At 48.5% G+C, this 25,486-nt stretch overlaps 1 protein-coding gene across 1 annotated transcript in view; it reads right to left on the bottom strand.

The window, feature by feature from the left end:
- Window positions 1-25,486, bottom strand: part of Csmd1 (CUB and Sushi multiple domains 1) — a 1,642,653-nt gene that overhangs the window by 1,316,508 nt on the left and 300,659 nt on the right. Inside the window, exon 2 of the mRNA XM_012517218.2 lies at window positions 5,997-6,213. Coding sequence (XP_012372672.2) covers window positions 5,997-6,213 — 217 coding nt within the window. The remainder of the gene's footprint in view (window positions 1-5,996; window positions 6,214-25,486) is intronic.

Here is a 25,486-nt window from a genome sequence, read left to right as displayed (position 1 = left end):
GGGCGCCCAGCCTTGGCCCAGTGTGGGACACTGACTGGCGTCTGCGGACCGCGCCGACTCGCAGCCTCTCTCCAGGGCACAGGGACGGGAGCGGTCCCAGAAGCTGCGCAGCGTGCACGCCCCACGGAGACAGACCGGTGCTGGTGCAGATGTGCACACGGGCAGGAGGCAGGGAGGAAAAGGAAGAGGAGTGGCCGGGCCCAGGCGGGGCAGAGGCCGAGCACATGCCCGGAGGAGGACAGCACTCGGCCTTCATGCTGAGCGGCCAGGAGTGCTGCGCCAGCCTCCTGCTCTGGGCCTGCAGCAACGCCTACCTGAGCAGGTCACAGGGGCAGGCAGAAAGTGGCCCGCAAGTGGCTGGACGCCTGCCAGGGCCTTCCTGCAGCCTGCTGTAATCACAGGCGTGTGTCACATGATGCCAGGTCTTGCATCCCAAACTCCGGCATCACCAAGAATTCCATAGGTAGAATTTACTTAAAAAGAATAAAACCTTGAGAGAAAATTGGAAGTCTGTCACTGTTTATTTTTAAATGGAGAAAAAAAAATCTGGGGGATTTCTTTATATCAACACGGAATATCCCTTTCGTTATCATTGATGCTACATTGCATCTTGCGGACACTACACTTACCCAGGGCCTACTGACAAATAGTTAGATATAAGCATTCTGAGGCTTGCATAGGATGTCACCCGAAGCCTCCAGTACTCCTAAGTGGGGCTCCTGGGAGGTGGCCGGATCGGGGGCATGTAGTGCTCAGGGCTAGTTCCCTCCTCTGAGGAGTTCAGAGCTGAGCTGGCAGGAGATGCAGGTGGAGGCTGGCCTGGCTCGGCCCACTTTTCTCCTGTTCTTCGGTCTCTGCTTCCATCTGCCCTACTATGAACTGCTTCTCTTCCTCCAGGCCCAGGCGCCTCAGAGCTAGCTGAGTACAGACCCGGCCTCCATGTGCTGGGGGCCAAAGCAAACCTTCCTCCCCAACGCCGTGGGTGTCAGGTGTTCTGTCCTTGCACAGAGAAGTAGCTAGGACAATAATAGAAAGATGAATATATACTAGGCTCTTAATTTGAGAAAAAATTTGATCAAAAGTAGCCAAAATTTAACATTCAGGATGTAAAAAATTGTCCTATGTCCTCAAAAATTCTGAGTTCTAAAAATTTCTAAATTTTGCTATTTAGAATGGTGGAATATTTTACAAAATTTTTCCTGTAATTTTCTCTTATCATACTTATTTTAACGCATTTCTTTTACTTGTCATCTTTGTTCATATTTCATGCTTTTAATAGAATTATTTAGCTCATTGTCTTATAGTTTTAGAAGTGCATACCTTAAATAAAGAAAACCTGGTACATAAGTATTATTTCCAGTTGTTTTTGAATTTCAAAAGAGAAGTCAATTTTTTTATTCACGTATGATCCCTAAATTGTATTAGTTAGAAAGGTAAAATTTAGTTTTAGTATTTTGTTAGAATATTAAATGTATTATCCAAAATGAAGATTAATAATTTTGTAAATGTTATTGCTATTTTTAACTTTCAGGGTCCAAATCCAAAATATACTTTGTCTGGTGAAAGTGGAATCACTTTGCAAATCGCGCGGCCACGGGCCTTCTCCCCCGAAGTTGCTGAAAGCGCCTGCCTTTCCTGGAGGGCACACCTCCGGCGCGAAGTCTCGGGGCGCAGTAGCTGCCCCGTGAATGCTGCTGCCCCCTTCCTGTGAACAGGGCTTGCTGCTTTGCAGCGACCAACGTATGAAAGTCATCCTCAGCTTCAGTACAGCCTACCGCCACCAAGGATGAAGGCTAGGTGAGAATTTAATACAACTTGCTGATGGGCTGACAGACAAAGCCCTTGTTCTTTCCCTTGATGGCTTCACTGCATGCCTTTAGCACTTGTGTTGCCACAGTGTAATGTTATTTATCAAACAGAGTTTAGCGGATGCGTGAACATGTTCAAGCTGCTGCTTTCAGCCTAGGCGTTATTCTAAATCCCCGAGGAGGGGAAAGCATTCTAGATCCACGGTTAGGCTCCGGGCTCATCTTGGAATTTCCGAATCTCTGTCGCCCCCAACAAATGTCAATAGCCCCATTAAAGGAGAGGACAAACAAGTCCTCAAAATCATCCCCCGTTACTGAGCTTGCTGGTGAGTTGCTAATTTAAATCTTATAGTGACAAAACGAACTTAGAAGACACTGTACCTAAGACAATTGCTGCATTTCAGCACCCTACCATGTGCAAGTAGAGTAGTCCCCCGCTTCTGCCTTTGCTGGCTGGACACGCTGTCACGCTTGCAGCCTGGAGCTCACGGCCATCCAGGTGCCACCAGGCTCCAGGCTCCGTGTGTGGCACTGGCTTGAGGCTGGAGTGCAGCGCGGCGCTAGACATGTGCTCCCCCCAGCAGTCCGGGAGCCTGACTGGAGGCGTATGCGCCCAGCGCAGCTGAAAACCACATGACACTTTGGGTGGGTCTGACTGGATCCACGGGGGCTCCCTGGGGACCTTACGGAGCCAGTGGGGGGGGGGGCGGCAGCCGTTGGCATGGGCACACCTCTGTCCTGACACAACCACCGTGCAACCGAGATGCGTCCCTAAGCGGCATCAGGTGTAATTAATATTCTGTGGGCTTCTTCCTTAATGCTTGTTCGGATACAGTCTTGCCATTCTGAAGAAATGGAAAACTGTAATGTTTTAACAACACATACTCATGCCTCCCTGATTGCAATGGTCCTACCTCTCTATTACCATCAGTGCAGAACATTGTGGGTCACCTTATGAGAGTGAGAGCCAAGAAAGTTGCGGTAACTGCCAGAGCTACTTCCCTCGGCCTACAGTTCACAATAATCATGAAATAATGTATCTTGATTTTCTGCATGGTTTTGAATACAATTTTCCTTTGCAGGTTCACTTTTCTTTGCTTTTTCAGTTGCTAATGGGATTTATTTTCAAACTTCGATATAATGTTAGCACAGCTGGAAATTGATGTCAACTTCAATTACTCTCTGATTTGTGACAAAAAAGTAGTACTTCAAAGAACGTGGGCTAGATAACAGTCACCACACAGGACAGTTTGCCCACCCTCGCCAGAGGAGGAGCCACATCCACAGAGGGGAGTGGAAAGATCTGAATTGTGAGGTTTCATGACACTGAGACTGGGTAGTGGAGAAGCCAGACATTGTCACTGAAGGTCAGGGATTTTATAATTAGCAATAATTGCTCACGGAACTCATCAAGCCGCTGTGGATCTCATTTCAGAGAATCCAATTATCACATTTTTATTTCTAATTTCAGGGTTCTTTTTTTCTCCCACATAACAAGAGAAACAGTGCGTGAGGGCCCCACATTAAATGGTGCCGATGTGCTGATGGGGAACAGATCCGATAAGGGGTGCGGGTGTATTTGTTGGGGAAAATACTAAGGAGGTTAATGCTACACACTGTGCATTCAACTTCAATATTTTTCAGATAAGTAAATTGATTAATGTTCAAATCATAATGAAATAATCAGTAATTCTCAACTACAAATTCTAAGGTGTTTTTGTTGGGATTAAGTTTCTGGAGGAAAACTCCTTTTGGCAGCTACACAAAATAAATTTCTTCATAACGTACTGCTCAAGCTGTGTAACACACCATACTTGTCTTCAGTGAGTGCCTACGTTGGCCACTACCAACAGCCTTCATGCAGTAATGGAACAACAGTAGCTCCTGGCAGCTCCAAGGAGCAACTTTCTGGACCCAGGTCAGAAGAACCTACACAAATTTGCACAACAAACTGACCGTCTTGCGATTCCAGAGCTACTTTAAGTGTCGTTAGGTAACTGTGTTTGTGAAATAACTGTTTTGAGGCACAGCACCGGGGCGCTGGAAACAAACACCATCAGAGCCCTCCCCTTCCCAATTAATTAGAACCGGATGCTATGCACAGCCACCTCGTCCACATAGAGTTGATGCGTTTGGAAAGAATAAATAGCTCCTCATGCATTTTTCACCACATTACCCACACCTCTATTTTGAGCATTAGCAGTCATTGCCGTAATCTTTGCAAATGTTGGGCTGGCTCATGTGGTGCCCAGGGCAGCCCCAGTGCTTCCTGGGCACCCACAGGAGGGTGAGCAGACGGGTTTTTAAGGCATGAAGAAATGAAGAAAACTATACATTAATGTGTGGCTGAAGGCTTCGGTCTCATTTACGAGCAAGCACAGACAGAAATGCAGCCTGCTGGTCTCTATCTGCAGAAGCACTTCGGCCAGCGAGTGCCTCTGAGGTCCCAGACTTCCTCCCGCGCTGTCTCCCTCAGCTCACCCGAGTGAGCCCTGCTCTTCCGGATCTGGAGCAGCCAGGGGGTTCTGATGGCTCTCCCCTTAGCACCCCCTTTGCTGCTCCTCCAACAGTAAGAAACAGGCCACAGAGCTCTGCCCTAGGGGTGAGACTCCCCGACATAGCTGTGACCTCCACGTCAGCCTAAGGGGGTAAGAACTGGAGAAAGCCAAGTGACCATCCAAACTGCCACACAAGTTTCTTGTACGTGAATGAATTGTAGCAAATGGGAATATTAAAAGGAAGAAGAAATATTTTTAATAATACATATTCACGATGTGCTTTTCAATGGAGAGATAATATAAATCTAGAGTCGCTTTGCAGATACTGAGATGAAGGGGACTCTTCAGTGTAGTTTGGCCATAACCCTGCAGCGCTTGCTAGTTCACTCGGGTATTGCCGCACGTTGCTGTTCCCACCAGTGGCGGCGCTTGTGACAGAAAACCAGCAAACGCGGAAGCTTAGAGCAGCAGGACTGAGGAGGAAGCACAGCACATGCACACGATTGTTCAAACACCCGAGCGTCAACCCGAACCCTAAACACAAGAGGGGTCCACCTGACTCAGAAAGCTTAGTGGCCACACATCTACCACACGTGGGAAAACGCTTCTGCGACGGAATGCAGATATTGCAGGTGACCCTCTCAAAATAGAAGAGGTTTGACATTTTAAAAACACATACATGTTAAGAAAGTACTTGAAAATACATTGTTATTTTAATTCCGTAAAGCCGTGAGTAAGTGCTATTCTTTGTAGCTCCACCAGCTTCAGCGCCAACACTCGTCACTAAGGAGCACGGCTTCTGCCTACTGTCAGTATCTGCAAAAACTTCCAGATACTGAGCACAATCTCTAATAGAGAAATTTTAAACCACAGGGTAAAGGCATTGTTTGCCTTATATAAATGCATTTTTTTTTTTGCGGAACCGGGTATTGAACTCAGACCCTTGTGCTTGCCAGGGAAGCGCTTATTCCACTGAGCCATCTCCCCGGCCCCTATAAATGCATTTTAATATGCTTATCCATATTTTTAAAAATATGACTTCTTTGAAAGGAATATCCCTCTTTCATTTGTATATATTTGTATATATATATACATATATATATATTTCTCTCTCTCTCTCTCTCTATATATATATATATATATATATATATAATACTTTTTTTTCTATTGACAAATGAAAAATGTAATTTAGCTTCAGCCCAGGAAGCACTTTTATTTCTTTATGGTACGAATCAGGGATCACAAGAACACACCCAGGCTGAAGAGAATATACTATTCAGTTCCAGAGCTATGCAGAGATTGGAAAGTTCTTTAGCGTTCTTCCCACCCACTCTTGTGTTCTCCTGACTCAATATATTCACAGGCAACACGGAACTTCCTTATGCGGTTGTGTGAACCGTAAGCCTGCATTTATCTTGTTGATTCTGCCCTAAAATCCACAGTCCCTTAAAAACAATGTGGTTTAAAGCTTTATGCAAATTCCCTTGAGCTCGCTGTTTTAAAGAGCTGAAGCAAACAGATTCGCGCAAGTGAAGTCAGGGACTGGCTTCAAGCAGTTTTCAAGCCCAGCAAAATGAGCCATCCTTGACACCTTTCATGGAACCTGCTTTTGCCTGATAATGAGGCCCTGGCCCTGTCATACGTGTACCCCGAATCAGAAGGCCTGGGCTGCGGCCTGGCCGTACTTTACCTCACTTTGAGGTTGCCCTGCTGCGGCTGCCCGTCGTAGACCGACAGGATGTCGAAGTCTTCCTCCAGCGCGAAGCTGAGGAAGGACAGCTGGATCCGGTTGCGCTCGCCGGTGACGATGATCCACGTGCAGTTGGCGTAGTTGGGGTAGCCGTGAGGAAAGCCGGGGCTCTCGATCGTGCCGTTGGGGCCCTGGACCAAGCCCCCGCAGCTCTGACCTATGGAGGAAACAGAGAACACAGCCATGACCTCATCTGTCGGAGACCCGCGATCTTTCATACTTTTCCACCCCTTTTGATGAATTCGTATCGACCTACGCATGGTTCTCAGGAACCAGCAGGGAATGCTGGGCTGCATGTGAGGTGGCGCCCAGAGGCCAGCGGGGAACTGCGCGGAGAGGGGCAAAGGAAAGCAGGTGCTGGACAGCTAGGAAGGCCGTGTGAACCCAGGCAGACCTCTTCTGCTACTTGCACTACAGGGTCGTAGTGCGGGCCTTGGCAGGTGTAACCAACTTGGTGCCGAGGATCGGCATGGCCTCAGGCACAGCACTTGGTCCATGAGCTCCTCGTGGGTGGAAAGCCCAGCTGCAGAGAAAACGTCACCGAGACACACACGTTCTCTCTCATGCACACACACACACACACACCCGTACATGCACACACGCACACCTCGCACCGTAGCCATAGGACTGCAGTCTTGGCTGTGCAGAGGCCGCCGAGCTCCTGTGACTGCTGTGCGGCTGGACCCCGGGTTGAAGCCCACTGAGAGACTGCAGATAAAAGAACACGAGAAAATCGAAGCGACTCCCAGATGGAAAAGCAGACCCACACTTTCGAGGTGCAAGGGCCGCACCGGTAAGGACCTCTTTTCCCACTCAGGCAGGACCTGGCCCTGTGGCCCAAAGGCAGCAAGAGGCAGGAGGTCCCAGGGAGCCTGTGCGGGCCGGCTGTGCAGGCCACCGCCGCAGACATCCCAGTGTCCTGCTCGGGGCAGATTTCGTACTGAGCACGTCCTTCGGGTCCACCAGGTAAAGGCAGCGAATGTGCGGGCACTGGAGCCATGCTTGTGCAAGTCAGGCAAGCGAGGGCTACCTCACTGTGGCCTCTGCTCTGGGTCGCTGGGCAACGCTTAGCCCTCCGGCCGGGGCAGGTCCAGGGGGCAGGCGCCCTCTTTGAACAGTGGCTGAGGCCTCCTCCAGGCTTGCTTTAGCGAGCGCAGGATCTTGAGAAGATGGCTCTGAGCGCAGAGTGGGCCCCAGCCCAGGTGTGCACCTGTGCTCTCTGCCTCCCTGGTGCCTGAGGCCTGCTGCTGCTGCTTCTGCCTCACCAGCCTGCCTGGCTCACAGTTCCGCTGCCATCCCTGCCTTTGCTTGTCTGTGATCACCGCCCCTCACACACCACCTGCTCCTGCCCTGACCGCGCCCCCTCACACCCCACCTGCTCCTGTCCTTGACTCCACCCCCTCACACCCCATCTGCTCCTGCCCTGACCACACCCCTCATACCCCACCTGCAGTGCCTACTAACTTCTCTGGGCATTTAATTTTTTTTCTCTTCGGTTCCTGTCACCCGCTGAGTGCCCTGATCTTGGGGACGGCTGGATGAGAGCAGACGCTAAGGTCCCACAGGTACAATAGTGAGTCCGTCTGCCCTAGGGGAGGTATGGGAACTGCTCCTCCTGCAAACGTGACTGTCACATGAGGGAGCCTGTGACTCCTCTCCAATCTTCTGGGCAGCTGATTGTTCTGGACTTGTCGCAGTGTATCTCCTAGGAACTGTGGTTTCCCTTTCTTCCTTCCAGCTTCAGCCTTTTCCTGCCTATTTATTTGAAATGTGTTTAAATGTTTTGCTACTAAGACTGTGCAGGAAGTCGCAAAGGGGCCTGGACACACCCAGATTATGGCGCAGAGTGCAAGCCCTGGAACACAAGTATCATCCCAGCTTTCCTTGCTGAACTACAAACAGAACATTCCTTCCAACTGTGTTTTATACTTTAAAAAATACACACTAGTCGGTCACAGTGAGCTCAAATGTTCGATAGCATATCAGATGCTCATGAGACAGCTAAATCTTAATAAAAATGTTTAATGAAAGGGATTTATGAGTTTAAAACCAATAAACTAATAGGAAACTCATTTTCTACAGAATTTAAGTCTAATAATCACACTGCAACAAGTAGATATTAAAGCTCCAGGAATTTTGAAAGATCTTTTAAGAAAGCAGCTTTTCTAATTTATCCAGTATTTCTTCACAGTGAATAAAAAAACACTAAGATTAGATTATAATTCAGAGGAAATAAAAACAAATCCCACAGGGTATTATCAGACATTATGTCGTCTCTGGGCAAGACTCGCTCGTCCATGTTCGGGGTGAGCTGGTCTCCACAATGCCTTTTGCAGAATGGCTCGATTTGATCAGGAGACAGACTTCTGCAGCCCTCACAGGCACTCGGAAAACTGCTAGAAAGTTCCGGGAAGTGGCTCTCTTCCTTGCCCGGGATTCGGAACCAGCAAAGAAGCTTGTAAGTGTCTGTGTCTGAGACAGACGCTCATGTGTTTGTCTGGGCCAGGAACATCCAAGACGGTGTTCAGCATGAACAGAACCTGGGATCTATACACCACAGATGGCTGCATCTGACCCTAACGCCGTAGTCACTAAGGCAGGGCTTGACTGCTGTTAGCCAAATTAAAGAGGCAACAGCACCAAGGAGAAGTCCCAACCCCACTCGTCAGACGCCAGATTCACAGCCAAGCCACTGCAGTGCCCTGGAGGGGGTCAGGCTTTTCACCTCACCATGGCAGGCCGACTGGAAACCCAAATGGGAGAACTAAACCTTAATCCCAAGCTCACAGGGTATGTAGAGATCAATGCAGTTGAGCTGTAGACATAAATGCACACATGAAATAGTACTGCTTCTGGGAGAAAACAACCCTGGAAGGCTTTGCAGAACGTGCCAACGTTTTAAATTGAACACAATGAAACACACTAGATCGACAAATTACAAAGAAACCCTTTTACATTGCATACACTGGTGACATCTACACACAGTAATGGACACACCGCCTTTCTTCAGTAAACTTGTTAACTTTTCTTTAGTAAGAGAAATGAAACGGGGTCAGAAAACAGTAGCTCTTAGAAGGTACAGAATCAGAGCAGGAAATACTGGAGTATGGATCATGAAGTGGACCTTCCAAAAGCTGGCCAGCCCTACAGCTTTATGATAACAGCATTTCTGCTGAAGACAAAATAACAACAACAACAGCAGCAGCAGTAGTGCCTGCCCTTACTTCTCTGCGTGGAAGCTCTAAATCTGCCTCTCTTGAGTAGCTCCGGGTCCCCTAGGGAAGTGACAACTCCTTTACAAGTAAGGCAGCATCAGCCAGTCTAGCACAGTGTCTAGGCCTTTACAAAAATGAAAAGAAATAGTATGAGTCATGTTAAAAGAACTATTAGTCTAAAAAACATTACCCAGTAGTACTGACTGAAGGGACTCAAATAAATGATATTATTCTGAATCCTAATGATTATTAAATTGAAAAAATAATTACTAGTTACCTTGAAGTTAAGGATCTCAATATCATTATTACCTACATAATGCTCACAAAAAGTGACTGATACAATTCATAATTATCCTCCAAATGTGTACTTTGAAGACGTAAAGTGTTCATAGTTGATGATCACGAATGACTTGTACTCTTATCTTTACCCACACGAGGACTTAACTCCAGTAATATTTTTATCAAGTTCATCGGTACGTTCAAAGGTAATATTGATCACATCCATCGCGGGGACTCTGAACCTGTACGTGACACGTCCTGTTCCCTCTTCTCTTCCCGACCCCTCCCCTTCATTCCACCTCTTTCACTTGTTGTTTACAGAACTTTATTCCCATTGTACCTTCTTTTCTCATTTTCTTTTTCCTTCCATTTGCCCTCACCCCTCAAAAAAGTAATGTCACTATGTTTGTGAAGTTTGCTTGAAACATACAAGTATTTTAATTAACTAATTAATTTATTTATTTTTAATGCATTTGGTATAGGGTCTCACTATGCATCTCAGACTTGTAGTGATCCTCCTGTTTTCAGCCTCCCCAGTACTGGGATCACAAGCCTGCCCCCCCCATGCTCGGGGAAAGGACCAGTGAAGCATTGTGTCCCCACCATGCTCGGGGACAGGACCAATGCAGCATTGTGTTTGGGGAATTGAACCCTGGTCCCTGCACTTGCCTAAGCAGGTGCTTAGTCCACTGAGCTAGTTTGCTGGCCCTCATTCAAGTATTTTAAATAATATAAATCTATAGACAAATGCTTATGGATTATAGCCATCATCTTTTAAATTTTTTAGGTTTTACATGCAATCTCAAACACAAATAGATCTCAAATATTACCCTATGAGTAGCAATGTCAATGTTAGGGGTTTCCTCCAAATATTTGGGGTTAATATCTTACCTCCCATGTACGATTTCCTGCTCAAGCCTTATTCTCTGATGGGCACCTCTTGTCACAGAGCATACTTGAAATCTCTATAAATGTTTTATCTTTAAATGGTGTGTATCTAAGTGTGATTTAAATGTTCTGTAGTATAGCTTCAAACAAGTAGAATATTTTAATTATAAAGCTTTCAGTGGACAAATTCTTAATTGCTACAATCATGTTTTAGGATGTTGCACAACATGAATATTTTGTAACTATATTTATTAGTTACATTTCCTTAGGGCAACACAAAAGCTGCAGTGACTGGGTGAGAAGTGTAGTATTATAGTTAAAATTGAGTTATTTGTTCAACTGCTGCTGAAAACCAGTGTATGATAGTCTTCTACAACAACAATATGGCAGCAAGTAGCAGTGCTAGAAGACGTCATGGGGTCAAGCACTGTGTGTGAATGAGAGAAAAGGAATCTGCATGCGTGTGCAGAAATCTACGTGTGCATAAACACATGATTGTCTCTCATACTGATGTTTAACCTCATACATACCTGTATCTATATGTTTATACATGTGTATGTATATATAAATTGATCACATGTACACCAAAATATACGTCACATAGACGCGTGCATCAATATTTTATACACAGATGAGTTTTGCTGATGTAATTCAGATCTTCGTCAGAAAAACTGAACACCCTGATTTTCAGAACTTGTCTCTAAATCACCTGACATTAAACTGCAACATATAAAACATTTGTTTTAAATCTTAATTAATCGTGAGCATGGCGGGGTTTGAAGACTGACATGCACTGATTTCACTGACGTTTCCCCCGCTGGGAAGCCCTCAGCCCCGGGGGTCGTCCTGTTCCTTGTTTTCTTCATCTTCACAGCCAGGCTTGGGCCCCTCAGGGCAGGTCCACCCCGTAAATGCATGGCTCTGGTGCAGGTGGGAATGAAGCGACTGCCCATCTGCAGGGCCCGGCGACAGCAGCGCCTCCTGCTGTGTCACGGGTCGCTGTGTCACTGGCTGCACACACACAGCAGCCCCGTGCATTGTTGCCTCTGGCATGCTTAGCAACATTTAAGTCATGCCCCAGCAAATAGCTTACACTAACGCACACAGTGGAATAACTGCAGCAACGAGCATGCCGAGGCGCAGAGGGAACCCAAAGCCCACCTTCTCTGAAACTGGTGGAGCGGGTGGCCTCGGCCCTCTTGCTTCCCTGGCTTCCCGCTCGGTTCTGCGAGCTCCGGGCCGCACCCCCATATGCCTGCCTCTCCTCCAGATCATGTCGGAGTCCTGAGACATTGCAAACGCTGTATAAACAGCTGTGAGGCTTCAGTCTAAGGAATCACAAGACAGGCCCGCCTGCTCTGTGGATGGAGCTTTTGTCCCTGGACAGTTCGTATCCTTCCGCAGGGTGATACCCAGGCTGGGGCTCCACGGACACGGCTGCCGCCCTCCCCAGGCGTGCTTCCCTGGGGCTTTGGGCCTGCTGCGCGTGTGTGAGCAGCTGCTTCTGGGAGGAGGTGGCCGCAGCAGCGCCTGGCGGGCCTGGAGGGCAGGAGCCACATATGTCCTGCTCAGGTGGCCCAGTCTGCTGGGGGCTGCGTGGCTGTTCTGGAGAATCGTCCTGGAAATGGTTTCTCTTGGTGATCAGAGACACATCCTGTGAAGGCGGATCCGTTCTCCATGAAAATTCCTCGCTTTGAAATCGGTCTGGAAAACACCGTGTGCAGCAAATGATGCCTGCCCGCAGCTTTCTGAGACGTCCTGGCCTCTGCGCTCCGGCCGGTCACCCTGCCCGCTGCCTTGTGCCCTTGGGTGCCTACGCGGCGCAGCTGCCACAGCCTTCCTGTCCTGGGCCAGGTATGCGCTGAGATGATTCATCTCTGATTCATCCTGATTCACACATGCTTTTGATGAATGGAAGCAGACACACGTCTTCTTGGACGCCAGGGCTGGGAGACATTTCTCTCCCCCCCACTCTGTGCCTGACACCCATTCTGGACAGAGTCTCGGTCTTCCCATAGCGAGCACTTGAACACGTTGTCTGCCGATGCACAAGGCCTGAGGTGTGGCTTAGTCTGGCTTTCATTGGCTGCTGTTTATAATATTCATTCTGAAGATGCCTCATTGTAAGAAAATACCTGTGCTGGGGAAATCCCTCTATGAAAGCAATTATCTGTCTATCTGCAATATTTGGCATGTAATTGAGTTCAGTGATTCCAGAGAGACGTGATCCTCTAGTTCAGCATGTCAAGAAGCCTCCCAGGAGGTGATATTCCGGGCCATGTAAACAGGGACATGCGTCATCCGAGGAAGGCAAGGCGGACCCAGCAGGGCGAGGCTGCACGAGGGAGGGAGGGCCGGGCGTGCGATGGTGCCGTCCTCGGCGCCTGCAACTGCTCAGCAGAGTAGGTGGAGACGCCTAATCACCAACACTGTGAACCCCACTGCTCACGGCAGGAGAGAGGCCTGAGCCTGCTGCATGGGGCCCCCACCGTCGCGGAGGCCGAGGCACGAAGATTGCAAGCTCAAGGCCACCTGAGGTAACTTTGTAGGGCTCTTTTAAAAAGTGAAGTAGGTTGTGGACACAGCCGGGTGACAGGTCATGCCTGGACTCAGCCCCCATACCATGAGAGCCATGCAAACAGTAAGCAGCCCTTCTGACTCCTCCTGCTTGCAACAACCCCAGAGTGACACATTGGCTTATTTTAACACTAACACCACTCACTGGGGGTGGGACTTAAGACTGACTGCCTTCAGTGGCAGGCTCCATTCATTTCCTGCATCCAGTTCTCAGAATGTTTATTTGTAGCTTCCGTGGATCAGGTAAACTGTCAAGTGAGTATAAATTTAGTTTCTTCCTTTCCTTCAGCCCCTTCACTTCCAGAGCCTCCATTCTGGACAAGCACCACTGTGCGCCTGCAGCCGAGTTGCCCACGTTCACTTCAGAAAGCGTGCAGCCCCAGATCACCCAGGAATTTTTTATTTTCTTTAATGACTAAGGAGTAGGGCAGAGGTCTCAGTGGCTCCAGAATTCCAAACATCAACAGAACTCAAGTGTCAGTAATAGAGGCTGAAGTTTCCCCAGTCAGATAAGCATGTTTTGAAGGGTAAGCAAATAGAATGTGCAGTAGCTTCTGCTGGTCTTCTAGAGTTTCCTGGGCTATTTCAGAGTCTGCTTTGCTTGCAGAACAATCAATGGTAGAAGGACGATGAGGAAAGTCATCCTTCCGAGGACTCTGAGGAAGGTGTTTCAGAAATGAAAGTCTTTAGGCGACTTGCAGGAGCGGAACATTCTGCACAGTATGGTTCAGGAAGAGTTTCCTCACACTCGGGGCCACACAGGGGGGACCCTGAGCATGCTCGGCCGTGTTTCAGTCCCAGACACCAGTGGGAGGTTGCTTACTGTGTGAGCATAACAAACGGTGAACTCCCAGAGGTGGAGGAGCCTGGGACAGCGGCCCCTCAAGTCCTCTACTGACTGACCTTGCTCACCCAGACGTCCCCACTGCCACAGGTAAACTCTGTGTCTCATGTTCCACAGCTCTAAAAAGCAAATGGAAACTTCCAAGTGTTCGACCTTCCATTCACATTTGTTCTCCTACCTGCTCACAGGGTTGGCCTGCATCAGGCTCTCCCACCTGTGCACCTGCGGCCTGAGCTCTGCTCCGGTCGCCCGCCGTGGTCCCCTCCTGCCCCACATTCTGGCCCTGCTCTGTGTCCCCTAAACACTCTCATCCATGAGCAGGGAGTCTCCTCTCCGATGCCCTCTGCTTCATCTCCTGCCCTTGTATCCTTTTGGGGAAGCGTGGTGCTTGTTCCCTCACCGGTCTCCCTTCGCTTACCGGCCTGCGAGGGAGCTTCCCAGGAGGCTCTGTCTGCCTTGCCTCATTCTTGTCTCTTGCACAGTATGTGGAGCTCAAACATGCATCAGAGAAGAGCATGGGTGAGCGCGCCTGGTGGGGCGGCTGTGGTGCAGACTCAGTCTACCTTGAGTTTTATTCACCCTGACAGAAGCATTCTGCACTCTGGTCACTCCCAGCCACATTCAGAAGGAAGGTGCTGTCACTCTCATTCGAGCTCAGACCGCGTTCGGAGGTTGAGGGCCAAGAGTGCTCAGGGCGCCTCAGATATCGCCTGCTTCCTCTGCCGCTGACTTTTCTCCTGCAGGATGCTTTCTGGATGTGCGCATTCCTGCCTATGTTGGAGTGAGGCATCCCTCAGGGCAGGGCGAGCTGTCTGTGGGGACAGCCTCCTGGCACGGAGGCCCCTTTCCTCCCCAGGCCCCAGGCAGAGAGCTCTGCTTAGCTCCAGGCTGGAGTATTTCTACACCCTGCAACCTTGCTGCCTGGTGCCAATAAGCTCATCGGTGCCTGTGAACTCCAAGGGACAAGTGTGAAGGTGGGCCCCGAGTGCAGGTGCACGGGGCTGTGAGCTTTGCAACAAGCAGACCACAACTCGATTCATTTGTAGCCCTGACAAGCCACCTCCTGAAGACTGAGATGTGCCACTGCACGGAAGACACCCATCCTAGCAGTGGGCTGTGTGTCCTGAGATGGGGCACGCTGGCCAGGAGTGCAGCTGGGGAGAAAGCTCACCTCTGTAATCTTTAAGAGAAGTGGGCGAGGAAGCCTCTTTGAAGAGAAGCTTCCATGGGAAATAATATGAATCAAGGATGCATTTGTATTTCTGAGCTGAAGACTGGATTGTGCTTGTTAGTCTCTGTTCGGACATTTGAGAAAGCAATGGTGTTGTTTGAGGCAGTTTTATTCTTCAACTTGGTTGATCCAAAGCTGCTTGGTTGATACAAAATGCACCTCTAATGATATAAAAGAGAGGTGGGTGTTCAGTCGTCTTGGTAAGTGTGTGTGGGGTGACACCACAGGCTCAGGCACTGGCTGTGTCTGGCACGCCTGAGGACACACATCACTCACACAGACGCGGCTGCCGGGGAGGAGCACAGTGAGAAGCTGAGTGAGCCAGACACCTCTCGCATCAGGAATGGGAGTGTGACGTCTAAAGGCACATCAGGAAGACCGGAGAAATGGGCTAAATCCATAGCCACAAAATTATAAATGGACACAAAAGCCTGTTGCGGAGTCCCTGCTACAACGGGTCTTCCCATCAACACATGCATCTGCTTCTAGGGCTGGTCAGCTTCAAACGTGCTCAGGAGAGGTGGGCAAGAATTCAAAGCTCTGGCTTCTGTGCCTTGTTTCATCTTGGTTTTGTGGCATTTCTGAAGCAATGATGCACAATATTGAAATTCCGTGAAGAAGAACGTGCTGTGCGAAGTATTTGACAAAAGAAAGCAGAGACCCTTCCACGTAAGTGGCCTTGAGTTAGCAACTACGCAGTTGGAGTTGATGCTTTGTTTTTATGTCACTGGCTTCCAATTAGAGCTTTGCAAGCATAAAAGGATTTTTCTTCCTCTTGAAGCATAGTTACTCAGATTCGTCTAGATTCTCTTCTTTGTTTCACTCAGTTTAACTTCCAAGGTTGCAGAGAAGAAATATGACAGCAAAAGAGTGTGTTGCCCTGATAAAGAGTGAGAGCCGCATGGTGTTTATCTCTTTTGCAGGAAAACACTAATTAATTTGCCTTGCACTTGCTGTTGCAAATGAAGCCAGAGCTTGCACTCGAAACTTTAATATTTGTAACAAGGAGTGTGACAGTGGAGACTACAAGATGTTTGCCAGAGCTGTGCAGCAGGCTGGGACTTGCCCCTCCTGCACAAGTCCAGGACCCTGGAGCATGGTGCCTACAGTCAGCAGTGCAGAGGGGCCGCAGCCCAGGGGCACAGGGCCACCTGGTATCCAAGGCTGCTCCAGAGCAGGGAGCAGGTAACACCTCACAGCAGCAGGTCAGTGCTCCCCAGGGCTAGTGAGTTGGCACTTACACGAGTGGGTGCGCGTGACCCATAATGGTGCTGTGAGTGCCCCTTGGGAGCAGCCACCTCAGCCTCTGGGTTGAGCCTCCGTCCAGAGCCGTCCTGGGCTCCTGCTTTTCACCAGCCTGGCTGCCACCATTTGGGAAAACAGCTTTCCGCAAACACAAGTGGGTCACAGCAGAAAGCCTGGAGTGCAGAGGTTTCTGTGTGCCCCAGGCCACACTCCACACTTAGGGTTGGCTTGCCAGTCCCGAGGCTCCATCTGCTTCTCCTGAGGCAGCTGTGGGGTCATATCCTCAATAGGTCTGTGCGCGCCTTCTGGGAATGCGGCCATTGCCCCTTCTGTCCTGGGTACCTGGCTATGTAATGGCAGAGGAAGCGGGCACAGGTAAGCCAGCTCACCCTTCAGTGCTTGGGTGCTCCATGGCCCTGGCTTGGAGGCCTCAACTCTTCGCGGTTAGTGCCCCACAAGCATCCGAATAAATACAGACTCATGGGGATGCTCCATGAGCCTCGAGTTCTGCCTGAAACACGCACGAACTACAGTTGCGTTCAGAAGGACTTGGACTGTCAGTTTGTTGACATCAGTGTTTTAATTAAATTAACAAAGAAGATTAAGAGAGGCAGTGGAAAGAGCAATAAATTCTATTCCCAATTACAAAGAATTAAAAGGTCACATTAATTGGAAACTTCGAAAGAACCATAAAAAGACTAAGGAAGAGACTGGGAAAAATGATATAAGAAAATAAATTCAGTCACATTTGTAGACTAGAATAATTGTGAAAACCATTTGATATTTCTTCTCAGTCTAATTTATTAAAATCAGCAGATCTCTTAAAGCAATTAGGAAGTGTCTTCCCTGGCGGTGGTCTTTCTTTCTGGGGGAAGGAAATGGACATTCCATTAAGAGGGGCGAGGAGGCCAGTCCCTCAAGCTGAGGCGAGGGTGAGCCCTGTGCTGACCAGCAGGCATCCGCCGCAGCATGGCAGGACATGGTCCCGCATGGTGAGTACTGACCGACCCTTTCACGAGGGATAGAACTCTTCACCTGAGCTGTCATTATTTTAAACAGTACTTGGGATTGAACCCAGGGCTTTCGCACCAACCTCCACCGCTGCCCCTTTCTTGCTTGTTGCTTCGAGGTCTTGTTTCCCCACCCTGCCCATGCTGGCCTGACCCAGCCGCCTAGGTTGTTCTCTCTCTCTTTTCTCTCTGTCTCCATCCCCCTTGCCTTCTCCCTCTCCCTCTCTGCTTTCCTTCATTCCATCCTTCTTCCTTCTTATGCCACAAATTCCTCCTATTTCATGAAACTTTCCAAAATAGGCTTTATGGCAACTGAAGATGTAACCTGTGAGGACAGAGGCAGCTTGGGAGCACAGAAAGGTTCTCCTCCCGCGATCTCCAGCGCGCCGCGAGCTGATCTAATCGCGCAGCATCTGGTTATAGAGGGGAAGATGCTGTCCCTGAAGCACAAGCTATGAAGCGTTTCGCTTTACACAGAATGCTAAGTGGCCTGATGTGATTTTCTCATGCGGCAGCATGAACGCAGGAAACATGATATCTTTGTCCTCTTGCTGAGAAGCTACCTTGGTCTAGTTCACAGGAGTGGCTTGTCTGTCGCCGTGATGCTGCGTGATGCTACGCTGCTCTCTAGGCAAATTCTGAAAGTCTGAAGTTTAAATGAAGCAGAGATTCACAAGCAGCCGCCTATCTAAAACAGACTTTAGAAACCCTTGCACATGATTGTTTCTATTTGTCTCAAAACAGAAGCTTTCCTTTATGATTGATGACATGCATTAAAATAGACCTAGAGACCGACTCGGAGCCAGAGAGGCAGCCGCGGGCTGTAATCGCAGCGCGATCCGGGGTAGGGCAGTTGCCCCGGGCGGAAAATAATCAGAACACAAACAGCAAAAGAAACGGTGGAGGAAAATCTATAGTCAGACACATTTTTGGAACTCTAAAGCCTACTAAATTTCATTCTGAATTTGAGCGGAGGCTCTTGGACATGACTGATCTTTATCAAGCGCAGTGCTCTTAGGCTTCGGAGGAGGGCCTCGGGACGTTGTTCCAGAAAATACCGCGGCAGCCGCTTTCCCCGAAGCAGCTCAGGTGAGGGATGTCATGGGCGAGACTGACTTCACTCTCTCAGGACTAGGGTTTTTCTTCCCCAACAGTAAGGTCCATTTTGCAACGTGCATTGATGGTAGTCACTCAAGGTCAAAATTAATGTCCCCAAGACTCAGAACGCACTTTGGTCACCTCCGTCTTTCTCTGCACAATCTGGGGCCACGTTGTCCTGCCTGTGCTCGGGACATGTTCTCTGTGTCTGTTGCATCTTCTGTTGTCTCTCTCCTCTCCTAACTATGCTGCCCGACTTCCTGGCAGACCCGACTCGTCCTCAGGAATTCAATTCCACAGCAGTGGGGCCAAGTCTGAAAGGAATACAGACTTTCTTGTGCCAACCAGACCTGAGGGACATAGGCAGAACCAGTCACCATGCACAGGCTCCGAACGGCACACACAGGACTTTCTCCAGGGTGAGCCACAGGGCAGGCCCCAGACCAGCCAGAGTAAACTCCCAGGATGGAAATAATTCAAACTATCTTCTCCAATCAAAATGGAATAAAGTTAGAATTTAATAGCATTAGCCATCAGCAGAATATCCAAATATGTATTAGTAAGACAGTCAGTTTAAAAGAAAATATATGTAAATAAGCCCAGAGAAATCCTAAAGGAACTTAACAAATACCTAGAAGTGAACAGACACTTCAAAGTACGTGACCTCGTGGAAACAGAGCATATCGACAGCTCTCCAGAAGGCAGTGAAGAGCCGCTGTGAGCAGCATTTTAACAGTGCACATGAGAACACCAGAGAGAAGGAGAAACAGCTAAGCTCTAAGAGAGAAGGTAAAAGAAATATTAAAAGATTAGAGCAGAGATAAACAAAATACAGAATGGAAAGTAATCTACTGTTAAGTCAAGTGTGATAAATGCTGACAATGGGATGCTGACATGTGGAGCACCTGTGACAGAACCTCAACATAAGGAGGAAAAAAGCGCAGGTGTGAGAGGTGACATCAGTGAGCCTTGGGGGCTTTGTGACAAGTGAGGGAAGAGACACAAAAGGTCAGTGGATGAGTTGCCTCAAGGACATGAAGTATCAGAACAGCTGTGTCTGTGGACAGGACAACAGACCCAGGGTGTGGGTAGGGCTCTTGTCCCCAGGGAGTGAGGGTGGCTTCTCACTGGGGGTGGGGTGTTTGGGACAGAGAGGGCCCTGGAGGCTGTACCGCATCATGGGCATATTCAACACAAAGATTTGTTCCTCCCACTTGATTTTAGGTTATGTGAATCTTGCTATGAACATTTATTTACATTTTTCACTGTAACTATAATTCCCCTTACCAGCAGGGTAAGGAATAAAAATCAAACATAACATGTTATCATTCAGTGTCAAAAGTATTTGAAATAATTCAATGTCTATCAAGGATGCAACATTCAGAAAGCTACTAATCCATGGGAGACAGGCTCAAATTGAGAAGAGTATCTGTCAAAACGTCTGTATCTAGAATGACACAGTGAGGATTCCATGCTACGCCTAAGAGTAAAAAAGGAGACTATCCACTCTCACCTTCCTTATTCAACATACAGAACATGTTCACAGTCAGTGAAATAAAGAAATAATTGAAGTGAAAGTTGTCCTAATGAGGCAGACAGAAGTAGCCATATATAAAGATGATAGGATTTTTATGAAGAAATTCCCCCCAAATCTACAAAGAACAGTGCAGTCAGAACACGGGCAGAAAAACCAATGCTGCAAAATCACTAGCATTGTTCAGATGTACTTGGATAGAAATCTAGCAAAATGCTGAAGAAGTCATCGTGGCCACCTCATTCCAGTGACTCATCTACCAAGGTAGCGATGCTCACTGTTGACGACAGGTTTTGGCAGCTGCCTTGGAAAGCCCCGCGTGAGCTTTGTGCACACAGATAAGGTGACCCTAATGGTTAATGGCAAGACAAAGAAATGGAATGATTAGAATAATTTCAAAGGATGGACACCATATCGCAATTATAAAGCAAAAAGTGGTAAGAAATGTGTATTAAAAATGGAAACTCAGTTCCCAGAACTCCCATGGAAAGTTTGAAAAGAAACAAGCTATAAGCTGGCAGAACAGATTTGCAAATCACAGATCAGAAAACTGACACTGAGAATATATGGAGATCATATATCCATTAACCGCCATGAACAACATAGATGGACCCCGGAGTGGGCAAGGAATGTGGAGAGATGGCTCCTAGAGAAGGGACGGGCAGCGATGAGCCAGTGACAAGGCCCATGTCCTCAGCCCTTGGGGAAGTGCAGCAGGATGCCAGGCCAGGAGCCACTTTGCACTTGGCAGTGTGCCCACGGCCCTTGGGCCGTGGTGAGACGCAAGTCTGCCCTGAGCACAGGGCAGCTGGGTTGCTCCTGGGAAGGTAAAGCAGCGCAGGTGCTGGGGAACAGCTCAGTGCTTCTTTCACCTCCTCAGCTGGCAGATCCTGTGCACCGTCGGGGTGGCGCTGCTGGCACTTATCCCAGAGAACATGTCCACACAGATGCCCACGCACGCTTGCCTACGGTGGCATTCCTGGAGGGCAGGCCCAGGTACAGCTCGGCATCCTGTGAGTAGTAAAGGGACTAGTGTCATCCCCACATAAGCATGCACCAGGCTGACACGGCCACCTGGATGCGTCTCCAGAGAGCCATCTTGGAGGGCAAACATTACAGGAATGGAGAAGTCATTCACAGTGGCCAGGTGAGCAGAGCTGCGTGTGAGGACAGGGGTGCGGCTCCCCGGACTAGCATGACCACTGTGGGCACACAGGTACCTCTTTGGCTTGGAGGAATGCCCTGCTTGCGACGCTGGGTGGTCACTGAAAGCTGGTACCATCCAGGAACAAAATGCGTGAGGACACTGGAACTATTATTTTCTAGAGCTACATGTGAATGCGAAAATATGGTAAAATGTTTAATTAGAAAGATAACACAAACTAAGACAAAATTATTTCCTATGTGGTCATTAAACCCATACTGCTGAATCCTAGGCCATTGAATGACCCGACGTTCAAACATCTGATAGAATGTGTAATATGAGACTGAGGTAGTGCAAGATGTTGCAACTCAATGTTGGCCTGAAGAGAAAGGAAGCCAGGACATATATAATGATATTTAAGATCTTCCAGGATGAATACATTAATTGACTAATGTATTTGAATCTCTATTAGTGGCAGCACTGTTGAGATATAATGCACGTAACTTTGCTCTGAGACACAATTTCATATTCCATGCCAAATAGATCACAGACATACATAAGTCAATTATGCAAATGTGCTTTGATTTTACATTAAGAGAGATATTTGAGGACGGAAAAGAAAAGCTTCTCATTGAAGTATTCTGACTTTGATAAGAGATTGAGATGAAATGTGAAAATTTCAAAGGGTGAAAGCCCCCTAAGTAGATCCATACAGTCTCTAGCAATGACATGGTTTCAAAATTGACTACAGGCATTTTTATAATTAATAGCAAATTTAATAAACATTCTTATTTTGTTGGCAAATAAATAGGCATTGCTCCTGAAATTGCCCTGGAGAAGAATCCGGCTGCACAGAAAGGCCATGCTGACGAGCTTTTCTCCTACTGCTTTTGTGCTTCGGCTGCTTGAGAGGCTGAGGCTCAGCCTGCTCGGCCCTACCACATTCTTCACACAGGGTTCTGGGTCTCCGCACTGTGGGGCCCAGAACCCAGGCGCTGAACCACATCCCGTGGAAGGAAACTGACCCCGACGGACTGCAACACACACTGAGGGGCACGGCTACCAGGCCCCTAGCCGGGAGGGGTTCCATGACTACTGTTGCTTCTGTTTCTGGTGTCAAGATTTTCCACATTGGAAGAGTAGAATAATTATCTTTAAATACAGTTTTCATTTGAATTGATCCACAGGACTGCAGCATGCACGCTGTGGAGCACAGTGTGACAGTCCAAAGCGCAGACAGCGAGTGTGGACAGAGCAGGGTGCCTGTCGTGTCTGTCATGTAAGACCTCCATCACCCCTTTCAGCTGGGAAGATGAACCTCACCATTTGTGGAGCTGCATTCCCTGCTGTCTCCCAGTTACCTTGCTGTGGGGGAGGACCCTAGAAGCCTTTCCTGTTCCCTGTGCCCAGCTACTTTCCTGGACTTGAAAAACGCCTTCTCTTCACCTCCCTTCTCTAGAAACCGCCTTTCCCAACACAAGAATCTTACTTTTAGATCACATCCACTTTGGGTAAGCATTAAAGTCATGACCTTTTGGCAATGTTGAGGTCATAATAATAAAAAAGAAGTGCTGTTTTGTCACTTCCCTGCCTCTGGGACCAAGGTCCAGCACACACAACTTAAAGGAGGGAGAGGTCCATTGGGGGCCCAGGTGCCAAACCTGCCTGGCTCCAAAGGAAAAGCTGCCCTGGGAAAGGGGTGGGGGACAAAAGCTGCTCACCTGACGTGGCAGGAAACAGGAAGAAGGAGGGGCTGGAGAGGAGAAATGCACCCCAACCCTGCCCCCTCCGGGAGGCACAGTCACTGTGGACTCAGCGACCGTCTGGTCCAAAGGACAGCACACCCCGAGCCAGTCGCCTCCCGTACACGAGACACTTGAGAGACAGAGACCCGGACCACAACCAACATGGCAGCTAAGAATCTCGAGGGACTAATTCAGCTTTTCTAGCCTGCCACTGCATCCGCTTTGCACATTGGACCCCAGACACGGTGCTGGGGCTGGAGAAGCTATTTTCCTAACCTGAGAGTGGCTCTTAGCTCTTTGCAATGTCTCCTCCTTGCAGTGTGAATGCTCACTAGAAGGCTCGAAGCGCAGACGAGACACTGTCTGAGAGAGCAGAGGTGTGTGCAGCTGCGCACAGGGCCTACCACCTACCGGCCTCAGTAACTGCTCACCTTGCCGTCGTGGCTTCCCACCTGAGTAATGCGTGCGTAAATAATGTGAAGTGCATGCGCCGTGGAAGCGCACGTTGATTGATTCTAAAGCAGTTGGCCATTCCCCCAGGTTGATCATTAGTTGCTTCCTCTACAACAGTGCAGGTTTAAGATTGTATTTCTAGTATTAGCTAGAGCACCTTTAAGTTATTTAAGGATTCCTCAAGAACTCTACCATTAACAATGTATGCAAGTAGCATGAATACAAGCCCAGCACTAGCGTGGCTTCAACCTACTCCAAAAGTCATCTGGAGGTCGTGGGATATTTGTTAAATGGGCAACTACCAATGTCCACAGCCATGTAGTGCAAATCGGCCCCGAGCTTGGGAAAGCATTCAGGTCACTTTGTGCCCCGTGAAAAGCACGCTGCACTGCTGTCTGCCCCGATGCTGGTACACGGGCTCCGCCACTGGTGGAATCTTAGAGGGAGCGCTCCAGCTAGCCAAACGAGCCTGGAGAGCAACAGGGCCAGAAGCTGGAGGCCGCGCGGCTGGGCCTCGGGTCTTCTGTGGTTGTGGTACTTTCCTGTGCGAGTGAGTGCCCCTTCTGGGGAATTTCCTTTGCCCACTTCAGCTCCATAAAGCAAGGAAGTGCACACTCAGCAGAGAGTGCTCCACCGGACAGCTCCCTGCAAGTGTGCTGAACTGCAGCGCTGGGGCAGAGAAGGAGAGGAGCTGCGGGAGAGAGCTGCTGACGGCCACTGAGACTAAAACCAGCCCACCATGCAATGAGAACACATGCATGCACACACACACACGCACGAGCACATATGTACACACACATATGCACACACACACACATGTACACACACTACTGCAATATTTAAAAGTCCTAGACATCGATGACACTGTAGCTATGTCACTGAAATTATAGTGGACTGCTTGCTAATAAGACATGAAAGGCAGCTCATCCTCCTTGAGGATGGAATCCTGGTCAGGAAGTGAAGGAGAGCCTTTGACACTAAGACCTTTAACATCGAGAGCTCAGTCTACTTGGCGTGGCTTTCCACACCCACCGTGCGCTCTTGTTTGAGAAGAGGCACAGCACTGCTTGCTCTGTGATCTGCTGACTTCCCGTGCTTGCTGCTCCTTCCCTGGATTGATCTGCCCCTTTCCCCTTAACAAACCCTCGTTCTTCCAGTCATTGACCATCAGTGAGGAGCCCACTGGAGCGCTCAAGACTGGCCCGCATGAGCCTGTGCTACTCAGCGATCAGCAGAAAACTCGTGCCATTTAATTTGATAAGTACTTTTTTATTAGCCAGAATATTGCCTTTGAATAATTTGCCCATGTAGTTGTGCCTCTAAGTATACATTCAGATAGGTATTCTTCCTTACAGATTGTCTCATGCTTAGTATGTGGGTAAGAGCCAATTCCTATAGTTGTCCAAAAAGCACATAAGTTAATACATGGATGTGCCATGCACAAAAAGAGACCCGTGTGTGTGTGTGTGTGTGTGTGTGTGTGTGTGTGTGTGTGTAATTTTAAAGTATTTTAAATTTTGGCTTTAAGATTTAGTAGATTGCAATGGTATGTCACTTTCAAAGCTGTGCAAGGACAACCACCTCTGTGATCCTGGAATCCTCCACACTGTCTTAGTGCTAAAGGCTTATGTACTTCAATACGCGTACTTCAGTAGAACGTGTGTGACGCACTTTCTCATTATGTTAAGTACATTATGATGTTGTCATGAGGAGATGAACATACACTGATGTATGGATTTCATCTGTGCTTTCGCAATGTTGTGCAGTTTCCCGAGAAAGGCTCTTCCATTTTCTCTTGGAAATAAAAGAGCTGCTTTACGTGTACGCATATTCTCACCAGTACGCACCCCCAAGGGCTCCCCGATTCATGTGCGATATAAAGGCACGAAGCCCACCCTGCCACGCCTTTCAGAAGCTGGAAACGAGGACGAGATTCAGCTCGACTTGTGCGGCTGTGCATATGGGTCTGAAATCCAGTGGTGGAAGCCTCGATTCTGATCTGCTAACGTGGTTTTTCTGTAAATTGTGCTTGTTGAAAGGTGATATGTCTTACATTAAAGAACATTTTCAGAAGTACAGGTTGAAATTCACCAAAGCCTCAAAGAGTAAAATTTAGAGTATCTGCAGCCCTTTCTCCACATGCACAGGCCAGAAGAGAGGAGCTTTC

This window comes from Octodon degus, unplaced genomic scaffold, assembly GCF_000260255.1.
Source record: "Octodon degus isolate 3935 unplaced genomic scaffold, OctDeg1.0 scaffold00155, whole genome shotgun sequence".
NCBI lineage: Eukaryota > Metazoa > Chordata > Mammalia > Rodentia > Octodontidae > Octodon > Octodon degus.
The sequence above is the reverse complement of the archived record's forward strand: the minus strand, read 5'-3'. Positions and strand labels throughout refer to the sequence as shown.